At 51.1% G+C, this 19,521-nt stretch overlaps 1 protein-coding gene across 7 annotated transcripts in view; it reads right to left on the bottom strand.

Moving 5' to 3' along the window:
* The window catches only part of TNS3 (tensin 3), a 219,415-nt gene that overhangs the window by 120,553 nt on the left and 79,341 nt on the right, over positions 1-19,521 (bottom strand). The window contains exon 1 of one of the 7 annotated variants that reach the window (XM_043463428.1): positions 8,066-8,161. The exons of the other annotated variants lie outside the window; for them this stretch is intronic. Coding sequence (XP_043319363.1) covers positions 8,066-8,146 — 81 coding nt within the window. The 5' untranslated portion in view covers positions 8,147-8,161. Of the gene's footprint in view, positions 1-8,065; positions 8,162-19,521 lie in introns of those variants that run through there. 7 annotated transcript variants of the gene reach the window in all.

Raw genomic sequence — 19,521 nt, 5'->3', positions numbered from 1 at the left:
GAGCTGGCCAAGGTGGACAGAACCCCGGCACCCCCTTCTGCTCCTGCCCACCCTGGCCCTGGGGAACCCTTCTCAAACAGGACCTGACATCCCCCCTCACCTGGGGTCCCACCTGGGCATCTGGCTCACAGTGGCTCCCCCAGTGTGAAGCGAAGGGATGAAGAGTGAATACCAAGTTTATTTCAGGGATCAATGAGAGAGATGACCTCCTGAAATTACACAGCGTGTGGCCAAGCCAACCCCAAACTGCAGAGGTCGCGACCTGGGCCCCAGACAAAAGCAGGACCTGGAAGGCACTCTCCTCCATGCTCAGATGTGAGAGTGGGCTCTGGGTGTCCACACGCAGTGGCTGGTCTTTCCTGGCCAGGACACATGCCTCTAGTTCATCTCCTCCTCTCGCAGAGGTGTCTGGGGACCAACTGAGATGGTCCCCATGGGTGCCAGGTACCAGAACTTGCCCTCCACTGTTCCAGTGTCCCCAGCCTCCGAGACCACCTCCCAGTGGGCGACAGGCCTCACACCCCATGTCTGTACTGTTTTGGGCTCCACACCGGTCCTGCCCATCTTCCCACCATCCCAGACTTCTGATGGCTCAGGACATATGGACTCCAAACAATGAGATTTGGGAGGGAGGTCCATTAGAAAGCAAAGATTAAAATCTAAAATATAATTTTTTTAAAATATTGTTAAAATGTAAATAAAATGTAAACTAATTCATCATTTTAGAAAACATCTTGTGCATAGATACAAAAAGCCCTTAAAAGGTCTGAAACACGTGACAGCAATGTGAGGAATGACTCAGGAAATTACTGGGAAAGTCCGTAAGTCTCTAGGGACCAGGCTGCTCACTGCATTACGATGTGTGTAACAGGGAAAAACACACAGCCTAAGAGCTCAACCCTGCGACTTAGTTACATTAGATAAATCATGGGGCTCACAGACGGTGACACACCTGTGGGCCTGGAGAGACGCCGCGATGTGTGACAGCGATAGCACTAACAGTCACGACAGCCACGCGGTCGCTCCCTGGTGCAGAGTGCGTGACTCACACACACCCACACCTACACACACACACCTGGAAACGTCTATCAGTGTGCAGGCTGCCTGGGCAGCAGCGTGTTTCTGGGTTTTTTTCATATTTTTTTCATATTTTTCATATTTTTTTCATATTTTTTTTCATATTTTTTCTTCCACGTGCACTTTTTTCCTTTTCTACCGAGAACACAGTTTACTTCTATAACTGGAGAAAGCACCAACACCAGGGTCAGCTCAGATGAGGTGCCAGCTCCTGGTGTGGCATTCAGGTCTTCCCACCAGTGGCAGAACTCAGACAGTCCTGGAGGGAAGACAGTGAGGGAGCCACTGAGCATCTTGGAACCAAACATTCTTGGCCTACCTAGAGTTACTGCATGACAGCTGCAGGGGCCTGAAACCACCCTCACCACGGCCAGGCCACGGGCCCTGAACACTGTGCACAGGGCCATCCAGCCTGGCCTTCATCCCAAGGACTTCATCTCCCTTAGGACTCAGCTACTTGTCTTGGCAGATCATCAAGGTTCCAGAAGAGCTGGTTTTAAGCTAACCTGACTCCAAACATCCCCATATCTGAGAACCACTGTCCCCAGTCGAAGGCACACAGCACTGCCTACCGCTCCTTCAATTCATGCACTTTCCATTTTGCTTTATACTGTGAATGTGTATAAGGAATGCACACAATATCTCTGCAATGTGGGACATGTATATAATTTATAAATAAATGAACAGTAGTGCATTCACACTCCATTACAATTAAACATACGTAGGTCCCAGCCCTGGAGGTGAGTATGTAAACCTGTCTGGAGACCACCACTCCCAATCAACCAGCACAAGGGACTGATTATGTCTTCTGATATTTGCAAACGTCTCTGCATTTTCACTAGGAAGTTGCAAACTCTGTAAGCAGGTTGTGCAAACCTATGTGACAAAGCAAAGCAGGAGAGCAGACAACACCACCCTGAAGGGAGGGGACGCCATGGGGGTCCTGCAGCCCAGCCCCGCCTGCTGATGTCTGAGCACTGACACGACCAGGCCCAGCTGCCCGCCCCCAGGCTGACCCCGCCTCACTGCTTAGCCTGTGAGGGTCACTCCTGAACACTGTGGGGAATTCCCTCGTCATTCCTGACACACGGGCGCTGAGTTTCAAGGGGGCTACAAAGCCTTCTCCAAAAGCCCCCATCATTCCACACTCTCCTGTGGTGTGGTTTCAAGGTCCAAGAGAACCAACTTAGTTTTGCCCTGTAATTCCCCAAATCAGCACATGAGCAAGAGATACCTCCTGTTCCAGAAGCCACCAAGCTGAGCAGCTTCTGGGCCTCAAGCCCCAGGAGGGCAGGGAGGGTGGGTCTGGAGGGGCAGCACCCACACTCCCTGCAGCAGCCTCAAAGCCTCGCAGCTCCACAGAGGGTCACCCACAGCAAGGCCTGAACGCCACCGCCCTTCACATGACAGATGTGTTAGACAATAAATGCACAGCTAGATGGTACAACAGAGAGATGATAAACAGGTTGGAGAGCTGATAGATAAACAGAGGACAGATACACACATAAACACATGAAAAATAAGTAAACAAATACATACCTACATACAAGCAATACAATCAGAAAGCTAGGCCTCAGCCCACCCTCACAGTATTTCAGTTTCACCTGCAGCCTGAGCTGTTGGACCAAGTTAGACTGAAGTAACACACAGCGACTCAAGACAATCTGACACCAACCATAAGTGTAAGTTTGTAAACAGAGAGCAAACTCCTTGAAGGCCGGCCCTCTATGCCTTCCAGCAGCCCCCCATCACCTAAGTGGATGGCAGCAGCTGGAACCCCCACATACTGAATCTCCACCCCAGCCTGCCAGCAAGGCGCCTGAGAACCCTCAGGGGAGGAGCACGCAGGGAGGCAGGTGCAGCCACAGCCTAGCGTGGAGGGGCTGCGGGAGGTGGGCTGAGGGAGGTCACGTGAGGGGATAAGACTGGGGGGCGTGGCCAGTGCCAAGACCCTGCAGTGGAACTGCAAACATCTCGGAGACCAGCAAGGGAACCAGTGCAGCCAGAACAGGTGCAGGAGGGCAAGAGTGTGGAGGGGATTCTCTAGGAAGAAGAAGGCAGGCCCTCTGGCCAGTCCAGAGCCTCCAAGAGGCTGCAGAGAAAGCCTCCTGCCTTCCTGCACCCCTCAGCAGCCAGCTGTGCCTGGGGTGACAGAGCCTGTGTCCACAGACCATGCAGCCCCCCTGCCCCCCTAGAGAAGACAGCAACATTCCACCAGCACCATCCTGTAAGAGGCGACAGGTGACCAAGGTCAGGAAGCAGACCCGTTCAAGGCCAGCCACCTGGTTCTCAGCAGGAAGCCCAGTAAGACATGACTGTCCTCACTTCACAGCTGGGGAAATGGCACTCAGGGCTCTTAGGTGTATGGAATCACACAGTTAAGAGGCAGCAGCAACTTCTGACACCAAAACTATGGACTCTTCCCATCCCCCGGCCCTCGATGGTCTGCAGCCCATCCTGCCCAGCCTGTCCTTGGGTCAGATTGAAACCAGTGAAGCTAGAGGAGCTTTTCCTGGGGGAGCAGGTCTAGCCCTAAGCCTAGGAAGACAGAGGAATCATGAGTGAGTCACCACTTCTAAGCCAGGTTCTGAGATCTGATGGGCACGAAATCCTGCAGCAGGGGAGAACCTCATTCTGGGGCTGTGTTTGGAACCAAGCCGATGATGAGCAGGGATGGGACCCGGATACACGGGAGAGAAGCCCCGTGGCTGCTCAGGGAGCTCACGCCTCACGCCGACTGGAAGCAGCCCGACTTGTCCAAACACCGCACTTGTCAGGAAGGTGACACGTGACATCGCTATGCGCCTTTACTTGGAAGCAAAGAATTTATCTACTCTAGGGGCTAAAAAGCTGAAGCCCTCATCTATCACCACAGTACAGTTCATGCCTTAAGAATGTCTGATTTATTTTAACGCACATATATATATATGGAATCTAGAAAAATGATACTAACGGAACTATTTGCAGGGTGGGAAGAGAGACACAGATGTAGACTTATGACACGGGGGGCGGGGCGGGGAAGAGAGAGTGGGACGAATTGGGAGAGTAGCACTGACATACATACATTGTACTTTGCTGAGTCGCTCAGTCGTGTCTGACTCTGCAACTCCATGGACTGTAGCCCACCAGGCTCCTCTGTTCATGGGATTCTCCAAGCAAGATTATTGGAGAGGGTTGCCATGCCCTCCTCCAGGGGATCTTCCTGACCCAAGGATCAAATCCATGTCTCTTATGTCTCCTGCATTGGTAGGCGGGTTCTTTACCACTAGCGCCACTTAGGAAGCCCATATATCCACTAACATGTGTAATATAGCTAGGTAGTGGGAAGCTGCTATATAACACAGGGAGCTCAGATCAGTGCTCTCTGATGACCCAAAGGGGTGGGACGGGGGGAAGGGAGGGAGGCTCCAGACGGAGGGGATATATGTATACATATGGCTGATTCACAATGTTATACAGCAGAAATTAAAACATTATAAAGCAATTATATTACAATAAAAAAAAATGGCTGAGAACTACCTTGCTGAAGTCTCCTGAAGACGGTTCCTTGCTCATAAGTAATCCTGCATCCTGACCTTGGAGAAGACTAAGGAAACCTCTCTACTTGTAGACCCCAGACCCCTAGATGTGTGCTGCAAACTCCTTTTCTCTTGTTATTTTGCAAGAAGAGGGCTGCCCGCCTGCCTTCCTGGACAGCCTTTGGAGGCTGACACCTGCAGGCCACCACCACCCTCTGTGGACCAGTGCCAGTGTCCCGGGTGAAAGCCACTCGGCCACCTCCCAGTTCCTCCCAGTCTCCCTGTCTCCAGGGCAGTGCAGCACCCGCCTCCACCCCGCCCAGCCTCCTTCACCTGTGTCCCCTTTGGCACGTGCTAATCACAGCTTGCAACTTCTAAAGGTACCAAGAAAAAGAAGGAAGAAGGAAAGAGACACAGGTGGGATCCGTGGTAAAGGTTAACCTGTGAAAGGTAACCCACAGGCCTGGGCTGCTTCTCCTTAAAGGTGCTGCTTGAGGCCCAGAGCACATCTGCTTGGACCAGTATGTGGTCCTGGGACTCCAATGAAGCCACTGGCCTCCCTGGGCATCAGTCTCTTCTGATAAAATGACAGCTTTTGGATCTAGTGCTCAGAAGGCCCGGCCCAGCCCTAAAATCCCCAAGTCCATTGTTCCGAGGCAGAGACTAGCGAGCCATCCACCCGATAAAGAATCAAATGACCTGCCTGGGGGCTCTCTTGTTCAACATATTTTTCAAATGATTAAAACTCATTTATTTTCCAAACGGGGTTATTTTTATATTTGAAACAGACAACAGCAGTTTTGCTGTCAGGTGCCCATCTTTCAACTGAGGATAGTAACCAAAACGACATCTGCATGCCGATGCAAACTTTTATTAACAGAGGACAGAGATGGGTGCGCCACTGGCCGAGACCAGCAGAGGCTCAATCCAGAACACTTGGTGACTCTGGCCCAAGCACCTCTGGGAGGGAATTGCTTTGCCCCGATAACTGTGCCTCTCTAAGAAGGAAAGGATGGGGTTCAGACAGGTCAGCCACCATTTGGGAGCAGATGTAGGCCAGCCACATACTTCCAAACAACAGAGGGAGAGAACAGGGTGCCCTGGGGTCCTGGCGGGGACCACTGGGGTGAAAAGGCAGCTGGAAGCCCAGTGGGGATGAAGGCCAAAGCACAAGTCCAAAGTGAGAGTGCTGGTGCTCCCTGGGCACACACCCTGCCAGCCCCGTCTGGGCTGGATGAACACAGTTCTCCACAGTGCCCGGTGGCCCCTGTGCTCACAGACATGGGGGTGTCTGGAGGAGACGGGGAGGCGGGATCCTCATCCACTGGGCAACATCTCCTAAGAGTCACTCACTCCCCAGGGCGGACAGGGTTCCAGGACCCTGGGCTCCCAGCTGACCTGAGGTTTACTTGGTTCTGTCAAATATCCCTGCAGCATCTCGAATCAATATTCAAACCTCTGCTATCTTGACAGGACACCAAGTATCTTATACTTTTTCGAGGAAAAGGTGTAGCTGATGTATCACAGTAAACAAACACCCTGAAGGCCTTACTCTAGATGCAAAAAGTGCCATCAAAGGCTGTGGACGAGGGAGCAGCTGTCACAGCCAGCAACCACGTCCAAACCAAAAGACCCTGCGTCGCCAGTAATGAGTGCCAGTGATAATCTGCCAATGTGAGAGGCAGATCACTGGCTTCCCATAGGCTTCTACAAAAAATGGTGCTTAACAAACCCAACACAGGAGTGACACAGCACAGATGCCACATCCCTGAGGGCCTCAGTGGAGCCGAGGGGACCACCGAAAGGCTTACTAGAGGGATCAGATTTGGACTGCAAGGAGGGGTGGAGACAACGGCGGCTATAGGCTATGCGCTCTGTCACCTTCCAATCCCCAGGGCAAGAAAGTGGAGGAAAAGGCAAAGCAAGACCCGCCACACAGGAGTAAGTAGTGGGACCAGGGACAGACCCCTGCCCGCACTCCTCGCCGTGGCCATCCTCCAGGCTTCTGCAGGAGTCCCTTCCTGCCCCAGGAAGCTGTGACTACAGGGCCACACAGGGCCAGCCAACTGACACAAAGCCAGGGTTAGCCACACAAGGAGTCCCTGAATTACCAGGCTCCACTCTCTAAGAACAGGTAACAGAACTCCAAATGCTCCCGCTGTGTGGCCTTGAGCAGGCACTTTGCCGTCTCTGCGCCTCATGCTCCTTACCCAGAAAACAGGCTGAAAAATACAGCAACCTCTCTGCAAGGTGGCTGTGGGGTTAAAGCAGCAAAGGCCAGTCACACACTCAGAACAGGGCCCAGCAGAGAGTAAATGCATCAACATTTACAGCAACAAATGTGTTTTCTGGGAAACCATGAGATGAGGTGAGGGGAAAACGAGAACGGAAGTGCCTCAATAAGAACCACTCGGGGGACTTCCCTCGTGGTTCAGTGACTAACGCTCTGAGTTCCCAATGCAGGAGGCCTGGGTTCAATCCCTGCTCAGGGAACTAGATTCCACATGCTGCAACTAAGACCGGGCGCAGCCAAATAAAAAAATAATGTAAAAAAAAGAACCACTTTGTGGGGAGTGCACACATGTCAGCAGAGGAGGGGAGGCCACGGATGCTTCCCTGTGAAGATGCAACAGCACCTGTTTCTGTCACACACATGCACACACACACACACACACACATACACACACTGTGGGCCTGGCACAGGGGAGAATCACGCCTATGTTGGGGGGATGACGATGTCCCCGTGCCACACAGTACGGCAGGCAGCAAAGCACTGGGGTCTGCAGGATGAGGGAAGGAATAAGCCCAGCAGTCATTTCAAAGCAACAGAGGGCTGACCTGGCCATTTTAAGAGGCAGGAGGATACTGTTTTACATTTCAGTAATGAATACCTAGTTAGCTTTATTTTCAGGATAATAAAACTAAATGGGGTGTATTTATTTATTATTTAAGTGGCTTAAACTGACTCATCAGCTAAAAGAATAGCATCTGAAGAGGAGCAACTCTCTACACCGTCACAAGTTTGTACCATATGGAATCAATGAAATAGGGGGTGGCTGGCTATTAGGAAGAAATTGTCCATCAAACAGCCAGGTAGTGAAGCATCAATTCAGACAACCCAGTGATGGTGAAGGACAGCCTGCCCCCACAGACCATAAACGGTGGGTTCTGCTCACTGGCTGGGTGGGACTCACACGCTGCACCCGCCCAGGTACAGGCTTCGGTAACACATGTTCTCACCCACGGAACCCTCCCAGATCACCCCATGGAAGTATCTAATGAGATTCCCCCCACCCCCCGCAAAGTGAGGAACCCGAAGCAGAGGCCTCCCTCCCCAGGCTCACGGCCCCCAACTCTCGCAGTGAAGGGTGGCACCGGGATCCCTGGGCTGCACCCCTGCTTCCCACCTCCCCTCGCCCCCTCCACCTTTTGGGTAAAGAGCAGAGAAAGACCTTTCGCAGCTGCCATACCAGGAACTTGGCAGGGCCCGAGGACACTTCACGGCCCCCAGCTTCCCAGAGTCGCCGGACCTGTGTGCTGCTCCCAGCCATGCTGACCAGCCTGAAACTGGCGCTGTGAAAAGGTCCCGTAAAAAGGAACAAAAGGAACGTTGCATAACCAGAGCCAGATTCACAAGGAAGCACAGGGCCTGTGGCTGTGCACAAATGTCATCACCCAGCTGGGGACCGGGGAGGGGGTTCTCTTAAGGAGACCAACTGAAACAGCTCTGCACGTTCTGTTTGTTTCTCCAGGAAAACAGAGTTAAAATACATCTTAAAACTTTTTGAGAGACTTGCGTGGTGGTCCAGTGGTTAAGACTCCATGCTTCCACTGCAGGGGGCACATGTTTGATCACTGGTTGGGGAACTAAGATCCTGCAAGCCACATAGCGTAACCACAAAAATAAAAAAATAAATGAAAATCTTTTAAAAGGCAACAACTAGCCACATCCAGTTCAAACACAAAGGCCTTCATGTGTTCACTCACTCATTCACCTACTCACTGCCTGGCTGGTAGGGTTCAGGGGTGAAGTGTACCTGCTTTGGAACCTTAATGCCTGGGTGAGACCCCAGCTGTCTGACCTTTGGAAATTACTTCTCTGTGACTCAGTTTTCTCACCTGGAAAGTGGGGGTATTGGGAGGATTAAATAAGGAAACATGCAGGGCTAAGAATGGCATCTAGCAGATAATAAAAGCTAAATAAATCTCAGCTTTGCGTTCAATCCTTGTGTTTGGGTGCCAGGGAGGGACTGGCCCATGGAAGTGAAACTTCCCCACAAGCCCACACTAAACGCAGTAACCTGCCAAGACCACAGCTCCATTCAAAGAAATAAGACTTGGGCAAAGAAACTTTCCCAACATCAGACAGCCAGCAGAACATTGTTCCCTTCCAGAATGAGAAGACCAGAAACAGATTCATTAGCAGGATTGCCCACCTTGAGAATTTTTTTCTTAACACTCCTACAAGTTAGCAACAATCACCCTGGATTACTAGAAAAATACACACCCCTCTGATGTTAGGAAACTAAAAGTGTGTGAAAGTCACTCAGTCATGTCTGATTCTTTGTGACCCCATGAACTATACAGTTCACGGAGTTCTCCAGGCCAGAATACTGGAGTGGGCAAGCCTTTCCCTTCTCCATGGGATCTTCCCAACCCAGGGATCGAACCAGGGTCTCCTGCATTGCAGGCGAATTCTTCACCAACTGAGCTAAGGTAACGTCATTCTGCCCCCAAGCTCAACTATGAGAAGCAAGGTTTTGTTCACACTAAGATTTGTCGTTGTTTGGTCGCTAAGTCATGTCCTGAGACTGTGTCTATGCTTATTTGTCACCAAATACTCAGATTTCTGAGATGTGTAGGCCGGTCTGAACCATGTGGAACTTGGAGGCTGATGAAGGGAGGGAGGGAGGCCCAGGACAGGCAGCAGAAACAGTGCTTTCACAATCAAGCCTGATGTCCCAGAGGGGCTTTTGGGCAGAGGTCTGCAGGGCAGGCAGCGGCCACCCCCAGGAAGCAGAGCGTGGGAGCCAGAGTCAGGACTCAACGCTCCATGTAACTTTCACAGTCCCATTAAAGCAGAGTGAGGACAGGAGCAAGCTCGGGCGAGGCGCCAGGGACAGACTCAGTGCCAAGGGCAAGTGGAGGCCCTGCAGATCCTTCTGGGGAGGAACTCACTGCACTGGGGAGCACGGCCAGCTTCTCCTTCCACAAGCAGTGCCCTCCTCCCATCGTGCTCCTTCCTGCCCCTGGCCTGATGTGGCCCACGAGTGGTTCCGCAGGAGCGGGGAGGCTGGGAGCACAGGAACCAGGGGGGCCAGTCCCACAGAGGAGCCGAGGGCTCGGTGGCAGCACGTACACGGGCTCCAGCTGAGGGCCTCCTGCCAGGACCCTGCAGGAACCAGAGAGGGGTCAGGAAGGACCGCACAGGGCAGGGGTTGCATCCTGTTGGTGCCAGCATGGGGTGGGGATCAGAAAGGGCAGAGCCAGAGCTGCCCCCCCCACCCCCCCACCCCCGTCCTCCTAAATTCTCCCAGGAAACCTACTGGGATTCTCGGGAAGGCAGGTGTCCCAGAACCTAGCAGGTATCTGCCCACCCACCCGCCTGCCTGCCTTCTGTCCTTTTGAATTAGCACGAAACCAAGAAACAAACACAAAGTCAAAGTCAAAGAGCATGGCAGGACCAGAAAGAAGCAGGCGCCTGATGCCTCCATTAGCGCCTGAAATGTCATGTTCCTTGGGTGCCAAGTTTCCAGGAGGCCAAAAGGATAAGGGAGGTAGTGGTTGGACACACGTCAGTCTGTGGGGACACTGCGGCTTTACAGGTGACCCAGCCTGTCTGAGGCTACATTCAACTCACTCCCTTGACACCCAAAGTCACAACAGGAAAAGCAGGCAGCGCTGGACCACGAGCCGCCCAGAACCAGAGCCCCATCCCCCATCCCCCACTGTCAGACCCTCCCCTCCAGCTGCCCACACTAGAGGCTATCCAGCAGATTTCATTTTATGAAATAGTCTGGTACGTCCCTTAAATTAAGAGGAAGACTCACATGGGCCCATTTTATAACTACATCTAAACAGGCAGGCTTTCTTTTTTTTTAATCAATTATTTCATAACAAGAATATTGCATTTCTTCTCACAGAATATCACAGGGAGGGCTATGGGAGACTGTCACAGCCCTGTCCTTGGCAGGATGTCCCTGGGAGCGGCCTGCTCTGGAGGAAATCACGTGGGGTCTCCTTCCAGGCCAGACACAATGGACACCCCGAGCTGGGGAGCTGGAGTGTCTGTCTTAGGTCAGCTCAGTCCTCACAGGACAGCAGGGGGTTCCTGAGAGGGACCATGGGGGTGAGGGGTAATTGGGCCACATGTCCCCTTACCTGTCACGTCAGCAGAATTTTGAACTCTTCTAAGCTCCAAAATCACTGCAGATGGTGACTGCAGCCATGAAATTAAAAGACACTTGCTCCTTGGAAGAAAAGCTATGACCAACCTAGACAGCATATTAAAAAGCAGAGACATTACTTTGCCAACAAAGGTCTGTCTAGTCAAAGCTGTGGCTTTTCCAGTAGTTATGTACGGATGTGAGAGTTGGACTACAAAGAAAGCTGAGCGCCAAAGAATTGATGCTTTTGAACTGTGGTGTTGGAGAAGACTCTTGAGAGTCCCTTGGATAGCAAGGAGATCCAACCAGTCCATCCTACAGGAAATCAGTCCTGAATATTCATTGGAAGGACTGAGGTTGAAGCTGAAACTACAATATTTTGGCCATCTGATTCAAAGAACTGACTCATTTGAAAAGACCCTGATGTTGGGAAAGATTGAAGGTGGGAAAAGAAGGGGACGACAGAGGATGACATGGTTGGATGGCATCATCGACTCAATGGACATGAGTTTGAGTAAACACCGGGAGTTGGTGATGGACAGGGAGGCCTGGTGTGCTGCAGTCCATGGTGTCTCAGAGAGTCGGACAAGACTGAGTGACTGAACTGAACTGAAGCATCAGCTCTCAACTCTGTGCAATGGGTCAAGGGTGGAAGCCTCTAGGCTTCCCGAGGATTGGAGAAGTCAAGAGGCACATGTCCCCATGGCTCCTGGCAGTATCAGCTCAAAGACTCTTCACCATCAGAGGGCCCTGATGGAGAGAAGGTCCAAGCCCAACTCCTGCATATCACAAGAGAGGAACACGATGGGGAGGGGCAGTGAGTTCTGGTGGGGAAGTAGACAGGGCCAGGTGTGGCGCCCCAAGGACAAGCTGTTTACTCCTTACTCCATGGTGATGGAGAACACCCCGAGCCTGGGGATTCAGGTCTCAAAGACACCATCAAATTCCCAACAGGAGCGTTCTCAGCCCCAGCCAGGGATATGAACAATGCAGGAAGGAGCAGCCCAGGAGTGCCTAGCAGCTCCAGAAGAGACTGGACATGTCTCTAGAAGGTGAGGACCTGTGTTATTAGCTCTGGAGTAGGGTCACTCAGCCTGGGTGGGCGAACGCTGTCTGCAGAGACAGGGCTTCAGCAGCGGAGAGGTGGGTCTACCCTGGGGTGTCCAGCGGGGGCAGTATCCTGGCCGGCAGGCCCATCCTGCCCCAGAGCCCAGACCACTCAGCCCTCCACCATGGATTTCTTCCAGCTTGGCTTTCTCCTGGCCACCTCTCAGGTTTGTACATGAACTGTTCACCACAGGTTCAGGGGGAGGCAGTTGCAAGTGAGTAAGGGTTTGTTCCTTCTGATGGGCAAGTCAGGGGAAAAGGTCTGAGGACCCCTAATCAATAACTGATCAACTATAGTTCATTCAAGGTTGTCATGTTCTTAAAAAGTCACCATGACACTGGCCAGGTTTCTGGTGCCTCGAAGTACCAGACAGCACTTCAGGACTATAGCTGGATGCCATTGTAAACAGAAATCACGACCAAAAAGCAAAAAAATTCCCAAAATGTGGCACTAAATATAAATACACCTTGAGAAGAACCCCTGTTTACTCTTCTGAGGGCTAAAACAAGAGGCACCTTGAAGAACACAGCTGGTGAGTGCCCACATGGAGCTCAAATTTTCTGCCCTTCTGCACATGTCCCTGGATGGCCACAAAATCACAGTGAGTGTTGATTTGGGGATTACAAACAAGTTTTCATAAATAGGCAAGCTTGCAAATATATGATCCACAAATAATGAGGAGTGACTGTAACTGAACCTGTTTTTATTTGTAGATGATTAAATCTTTGATTCACCTAAGAAACACCTGGAAAACTTCCCAATTCTAATGTCCCCACATAATAAATTTGTCCCAATAAATATCATGAAAAGAATCCTAATCACAGTCTAACCTAGTCACGTTTGTACGTTTACGAGATGTCATTTCTTTATCCCAAGGATGCTTTACGCTCCTTTGGAAGCTAAGCTCTGGAGTTCTCTTGCCTCCTTGGACGACAGGCTGAGCGGTGAATGCTGCCACGCTTCCTTTTAAAGACACATCACTGTCTCTGCCAGAGCTCTGTTCTCACCTGAGGATTGAGGATGCCACACACTGAGCTGCTTGGAGCATTTTTTAGACAGAGACTCTGAAGAAGCTGGCTCTGTGTTCTAGAACACAGATAAAAGGACCACAATGTTGTCTACACAACGTTGGGAGAGAGGAAGGGCATCTGGAGGTGAGAGACTGTTCCCAGGAGGAAGGGATCTCAGTGAGGCAGCCCAGCACCCTCGCCCACACCCCAGGCTGCAGAGTCCTCAGTCATCCCCACGCTCAGCTCCCACAACCTGCCAGCCTTGCTCAGAGTGGGCCCTCCCCTGGAAGACATCTCCTTCTAGATCAGGTGCCCAAATTTCAGCTGGCAGCACAACCACCCAGAAGGCTTAGGAAAAGAGATCTGGGGTCAGGGGTGGGGTCAGAGAATGTGTGCTTCTAAGTTCCCAGATTTATGCTGCTGCTGCTGCTGCTGCTGGGCTGAGATCACACTTTGAGGACCACTGACTAAACTATTTGTGCGTTGCTTGGTTTGTACTAAAACCTTGTTACCACATACTAAGATGACTTTATTAAAGCGTCCCTCACTGTCACTTTCACTCAACGTGAAACCGCAATCTCCCAGTCACATTTGGAATGACCACTGCAGCAATGCCGTCAGCTTTTACTTGAATATTCCCAAGGACAGGGAGCTCATTTCCTCATAAACCTCCAAGTCCATTTTAACTCTTTAATTTTCCAAAGTCGTTTGTTACGTTGAGTTTAACTCATTGGACATCAACCCCTTTGGAAAGGAAGCTGTATAAATCTCTCGAAGAGAAGAGGAAGAATGCCCTTGGCTAGTTTGACACTCACTTTTATGTAGAACGTATTTAAAAAGCTTTATGAAGCAAACATTGCCATTTTAGAAAGCAATGTATCAATCACCTCTGTGTCCTGTGCTGATGAACACAGCAGGCTTTCAGTGAAGCATTTCATCAAGCAGACACAGTGTCCTTCCAGAGGCCAACAGGTCACAAGGTCACACTGGCCACTGGCGGGCAAGCCTTGAGCCTTCACACATGGAAAATGACTATGCAGGGTGGGGAGCTGGCAGTGTATCTCAAAACATGGTGGGTGACACGTATGCTAAAAAACAGTTACTGGCCACTGGGCCTCAATCACCTGTTCACCTTGAGCTCTGTGCCTACACTACCTGCATCCTGCATAATAACCCTGGGAGACACAGGTGCAGAGCTTCAGGTGCCCCAGCTTCCAATAACCCCCAAATGAACTGCATCCACACACTCACCCCCACAGCCCCTCACTGAACCACTGTAAAGCCAACCCCAGACATTATACCACTTCATCTAATAAGTATTTCGGTATCTTTAGAATAAAGACTTAAAAAAAAAAAAAGGACAACAAAATACCAGTATCATTAGCAATCATTCCTTAATATAAACCAAATACATCATCATATTTGTACACAAACATGTGATCAATGTTCCAACGTCCCTGTCTTACAAGTATTGTTTTGGTTTTGTTTTTTTACAGTCTGACACTTTAACTGGATCCACATCAAGTCTTACCATGTTTATTTAACCTGTCTCTTCAGTTCCTTTACAACAGTTCCTCCTCCTCCTCCTCTTCCTGCAGTGTATTTGAAAACAACTGGGGTTCTTCTTACCCAGTAGAATTTCCCCCTTCTGGGTTTTGCTGACCTCTCTGGAATTATTTTTCAGATCTCTCTGGCCCTGTATTTCCTGTAAGTTGTGGGTGGGTCTGGCTTAATTTGATTCTGGCTTGATTTCTGGTAGGGGCAAATATGTAATCAATGTTCCAACGTCCTTCACGTGAGGCCCACATGACCCCACCAGCTTCCCTTTGTGACCAAGGCAGTTACAGAAGGTCACGTCCTAGAGCCAGCTGCTTCGCCCTTATTAGCGGTCTGAAACATGGCTATTCTAACTCTCCCTTTCTCAACATTTGTCAGCCGGAATTCCTCACCAAATAAGACTTTTTCCCTTCATCTATATTTAACTCTGAGGTATAGATCAAACATGAAAAGAAGCTTAAATGCTTGATTGCTTTTCTTTACCAAATTTCACGAGTTGGTTCCCTAGCACCCCAGCAAAAGTCTCAAAGTCACAAAGCTGAAAGTTGTGACAACTGCAAGCCAGGCAACACTTAGAGGTCCCAGTCCTGGGCTCCATACCTGCTCTCCAGACCCAGTTCTGGAGATAGGCCCCTGGATCCCCATGCTCCCTGGCTCCCAGGAGAGGGCCAGGTGGAGGGCCCAAGGGCATGTAGAATTTGGGGAAGAATCTGACTCCCCAACCTGGGATCCTAAACTGACAGCCAGGGTCACTCCGCCCCTCGGCCACTGCTCCCCAGCGGAGACTTCTATATGGGGGAGTTCACTGTTGTGCTTTTTTAAAGGAGTACTCTCCTCACAGGTAAAAATACACTCAGGTAATTCAAGTGCTATGGTAATATGACGCTTCTCCTCCATCCTAATTCAAGGCATTGAAAAAATAAGCAGTTGGTTTTCCCTTTCAGTAGTCACTGCTATTTCCACCACCAATCACACAGAACCACTGTCTTCAGGCGTCCCTCCCACACTTAAAATCCAGTGACTGCTATGGACTCAGGGCCATAAAAGACAATAAATGACACTCAACCTGAGTTTTCTTATCCACTGCAGACTTCCAGCCTTTGGACCTAGGGACAGCTGTCTTTCCTTGAAAACATTTCAGAAGGCCCACCCCTGGAAGAGGAGCTGTCACTCTGGAAGCTGCTGGCCCTGGCGACCTGACCGCCGTCACCCCAGAGCACGGGGCGTGGGGACCCAGGACGAGGGTGGACAGGGACACCGGGCTGCATGTGTCACACCTGGGTGGACGTGCGGAGGACACTGACATCCGACGGGGACAGGAACAGACACAGGCGAGCAACTGCCGGTGTGACTGCGGGCGGCCGGTGTGGGATTTAATCATTAGCCGGGCTCCATGCTGCCACGGGTTAATGTGCAGCCTTCTCCTCACACCCGCAGGCAGGCCTGGCAACAGCAGGGAGCCGCCAGCTCTCAAACCCCAGCTCCAAAAGGGGTGGCTTTCCCTTAATTTGTGGAGGGTTGTCCCTCTTTCTCAAAGGTCCCTGAACTGAGACTTGAGGCAAGCCTACGCGTGGCTGACCCGGAGTTCCCACTAAAGAACTGCAAACACCATCAGGGCCTCTTCACCAGGCCACCTTCCCAGAAATCCTGGCAATTCTACCCCCAAAGGTGAAAAAAAGCCAAAGCCTGGGTGTTATTTCAGGTGTGGGAGAGAATGGTGAAATCAAAGTTAGGGTAGACCAAAGTCTGGCCTGGGGTTAGAAAAGGTTGGAGGCAAGTGCCTCTTCCCTTGGAGATCTACAGGAACCCACGCCCAGGTGCGGGGATAGCTCAGGGCAGCATTTAGGGGAGGTGCTGAGGGTAGCTGCAGGCAGGGGCCGGGCAAAGGTCAGGGGCCCTTCCGTAACGGGAACCGGCTGGCCCTGACCAGTCTGGCCTGGGTCCTGCAGATTCCCGAAAGGAACGGAAGAGGTCTTCCCATCCCGGTGTGGACTCACACTGACTTCATGCCAGTCCAGCTCCCCAGCCTTCAAAAAGGACTCTGAAGTGAGAAAAAGATACAACAAACCAGCAACTGAGAAATGAAGTAACAAAGTCATCAACCCAGGCCAGGAGTCTGGCCTGCTCTGAGCTCCCCTGGTGGGGCTAGCAAACATCTGGGTCCCCAGGGCACATGAATCTCAGGAACAGGGAGCCCCCAGACTGCATCTTAACTCCAGCATTTTCTCAATGCTTCCCACTGCTCCCCCAAGCTGTAAATCCCCGGGCACTCCTGTCCATCCATGCTTGTTGAGAATACGCAGAAGCAGCCAGCGTGTCCACCCACAAGTAAAAACAACCTATGAGCAGGAATAAGCAGCATTTAATCAAATACCTGAACTTACAGACAAGGACAAGAAATTCCTACAGACAGCCTGCTGTGGATGGGAGTCAGCAGGAGGCACAAGGTTCCATGAACTTCAGTAACACTTCTTCACAAATCAGTACCAACAGAAAGCCTGTAATCTGTTGTTGTCACCTAATTTTGCAGTAAAATAAAGGGAATATCATCAGAGTATATTTTTTTCCTTCTATCTCAAACTCCTAATTATCCAATTTGGCAGGCAACCTTACTGAAATAATTCAATACTTTTGAGAGAACCTGTCTCAGGTGAATGGTGGGAACCGTGATGATGACAGCACATACTCATGGGCACGTGTCCTCAACAGTCACGGGGCCCTCCTGTCAACGTCATTTCATGACCACTTCCTCTGACTTTGTGAGTTTAAGCCAACCTCATTGAACAAGGGGCTCCCCATTGGCTAAGATGGTAAAGAATCAGCCTGCCAATGCAGGAGATGTGGGAGACCCGGGTTCGATCCCTGGGACGGGAAGATCTCCTGGAGGAGGAAATGGCAACCCACTCCAGTATTCTTGCCTGGAGAATCCCATGGGCAGAGGAGCCTGGTGCACTACAGTCCATGGTTGCAAAGAGTCGGACACGACTGAGCGACTAAGCATGCACACACATACACACAAATACAAAGGTGTAGCTGTCAGAAGGCAGGTTGGAAACTGTAGCCTGAGACAGTGTAATGTGACTCCTAATGTCACCTTTGGCAGAAACCACCCATTGTCTTCACTTTAATTAAACAAGGAGAAATAAAGCCGCCCGAGTTCAGTAAACAGCTGGCTCAAATTTCAGAAGCTATTCTTATACAACCTCTCCTCCAGTGGGAGAAACCACAATGGCCAAGCAAAACAATGGCCTGTGTGCGTGCCAGCCGCCAGGTGAAGGCCTGCACCTGCGTCCTCTGCCGGGCCTGACACTGCCCTGACCGCCACCCACACGTGGCCCCGGAAGGCGGGGACACGGCCTCTTTCAAGGAAGGCAGCTGCTCCAAAAAGAATGAACTTCTCAGACACCAAGCAGTGAGGGGCTTCCGCAGGACTGGCTTCTCCGGGGCCTCTCCAGCCTGGACAGAGGCCCATGGGAGCTTCCCGTGGGTGTGGTTGTGTGGGTGGTTCACACACGTGGACTCACAGGGGCCCCGCGAAAGCTACACCTGCACCCAGGAATGAGTTTCCGTTGGTGCACTGATATGAATCCACCCCCTTGGGCAGCACTGGAAGGGCAAAGATAACATGGAAAAACAAACACCACTGCCTCGCACGTCAGTAAAAAGCTGTCAGGCCAAGTTCAGAGCTCCATGAGGCCTGTGTCGTGAAAAGATCCTGTAATCAATCCGCCTGCCACCATCTGGAGGCTCTCACGCCACCTGCATCCTGACGACAGGCTCTTTTCCATGGGCTTTCTGAGTTCCTCTAAGTCTCTAAATGAGAGATGACAAGAATCAAGGTCTCAGAAGAGCCTGTCAAGGTGCCTTCACCCTCCCGCAGCAGAGGGAACACTCGGAAACCGATCAAACTGGTTCTCCCCGGCAGATGGCAAGAGAACAGGGATCAAAACCAAAACACAAACAGCAAAGGCGGCGGGAACTGAGACCTTTATCGCCCTCCTGACTTCACTGAACAACAAATAAGGATTTTCCCCATGCACTATGTACTTTCCTTACACCAGAGCCAGTGCTAAGCATCTTCACACATTACTTCATCCCATCATCCTTACAATGACCGGCGAGGAAGGTGGCAGCATCCCCACTTTACAGAAGAGGAGAGCAGAGCCCAGAAGAGGGCTCAGTTCAAGGTCACGCAGCTCTCTATTGTCACAGCCCAGGGGGGACCCTGAGCCGACTCCAGCCCACGCTTGTAATCACTGCTGTACTCTGTGCTGGATGTGCCTATGAACATGCATGTAGATCTACAGAAACAGCTAGAGCATACAAGTGACTCAGTTTTGAAGAGTCTGGCTACCTCTCCCATCACTAATGATCACGATCACCTAGAGAAACAGTGACGCATCCACTGTACAACCCAGCAGAACGCATGCCACGGAAGTCCACAAGTGTGACTCAAACAGACAGTGAAGCAGGCGTTATCCTTTTCTAAACGCCGTGCCCACGGCCACAGCCACAAGAGTGCCTAAGGATTTGATAAGATGCACTTCAAAGCTCGTATCTGATATTCCTCTAAAACAGTAATTCATCTCGATCTGGGACGAGGCGGGAGCATTTTTCTGGGCAGCTGTGGTTCAGCGCCTGTCCCCCACGCAGTCAACACCCTGCACAATTTTCCACAGGGCACTTTCTCCACTGATTTGCCTATCCCCTTCCTTGCTGATAAGGCGCATGCCGATAACGTGGTTTCCTTTTTACACTGGCTTCCAAGAAACTTGGAGCCTGTCTGCATGGTTTCATCAACTAAGTTAACATTTACAAAAGGAGGTTTGCCTCCCAGATCTTTTGCTCAGCCCCACTGCCTGCCA

The sequence above is a fragment of the Cervus canadensis genome, chromosome 3 (genome assembly GCF_019320065.1).
Source record: "Cervus canadensis isolate Bull #8, Minnesota chromosome 3, ASM1932006v1, whole genome shotgun sequence".
Classification (NCBI taxonomy): Eukaryota; Metazoa; Chordata; class Mammalia; order Artiodactyla; family Cervidae; genus Cervus; species Cervus canadensis.
The sequence above is the reverse complement of the archived record's forward strand: the minus strand, read 5'-3'. Positions and strand labels throughout refer to the sequence as shown.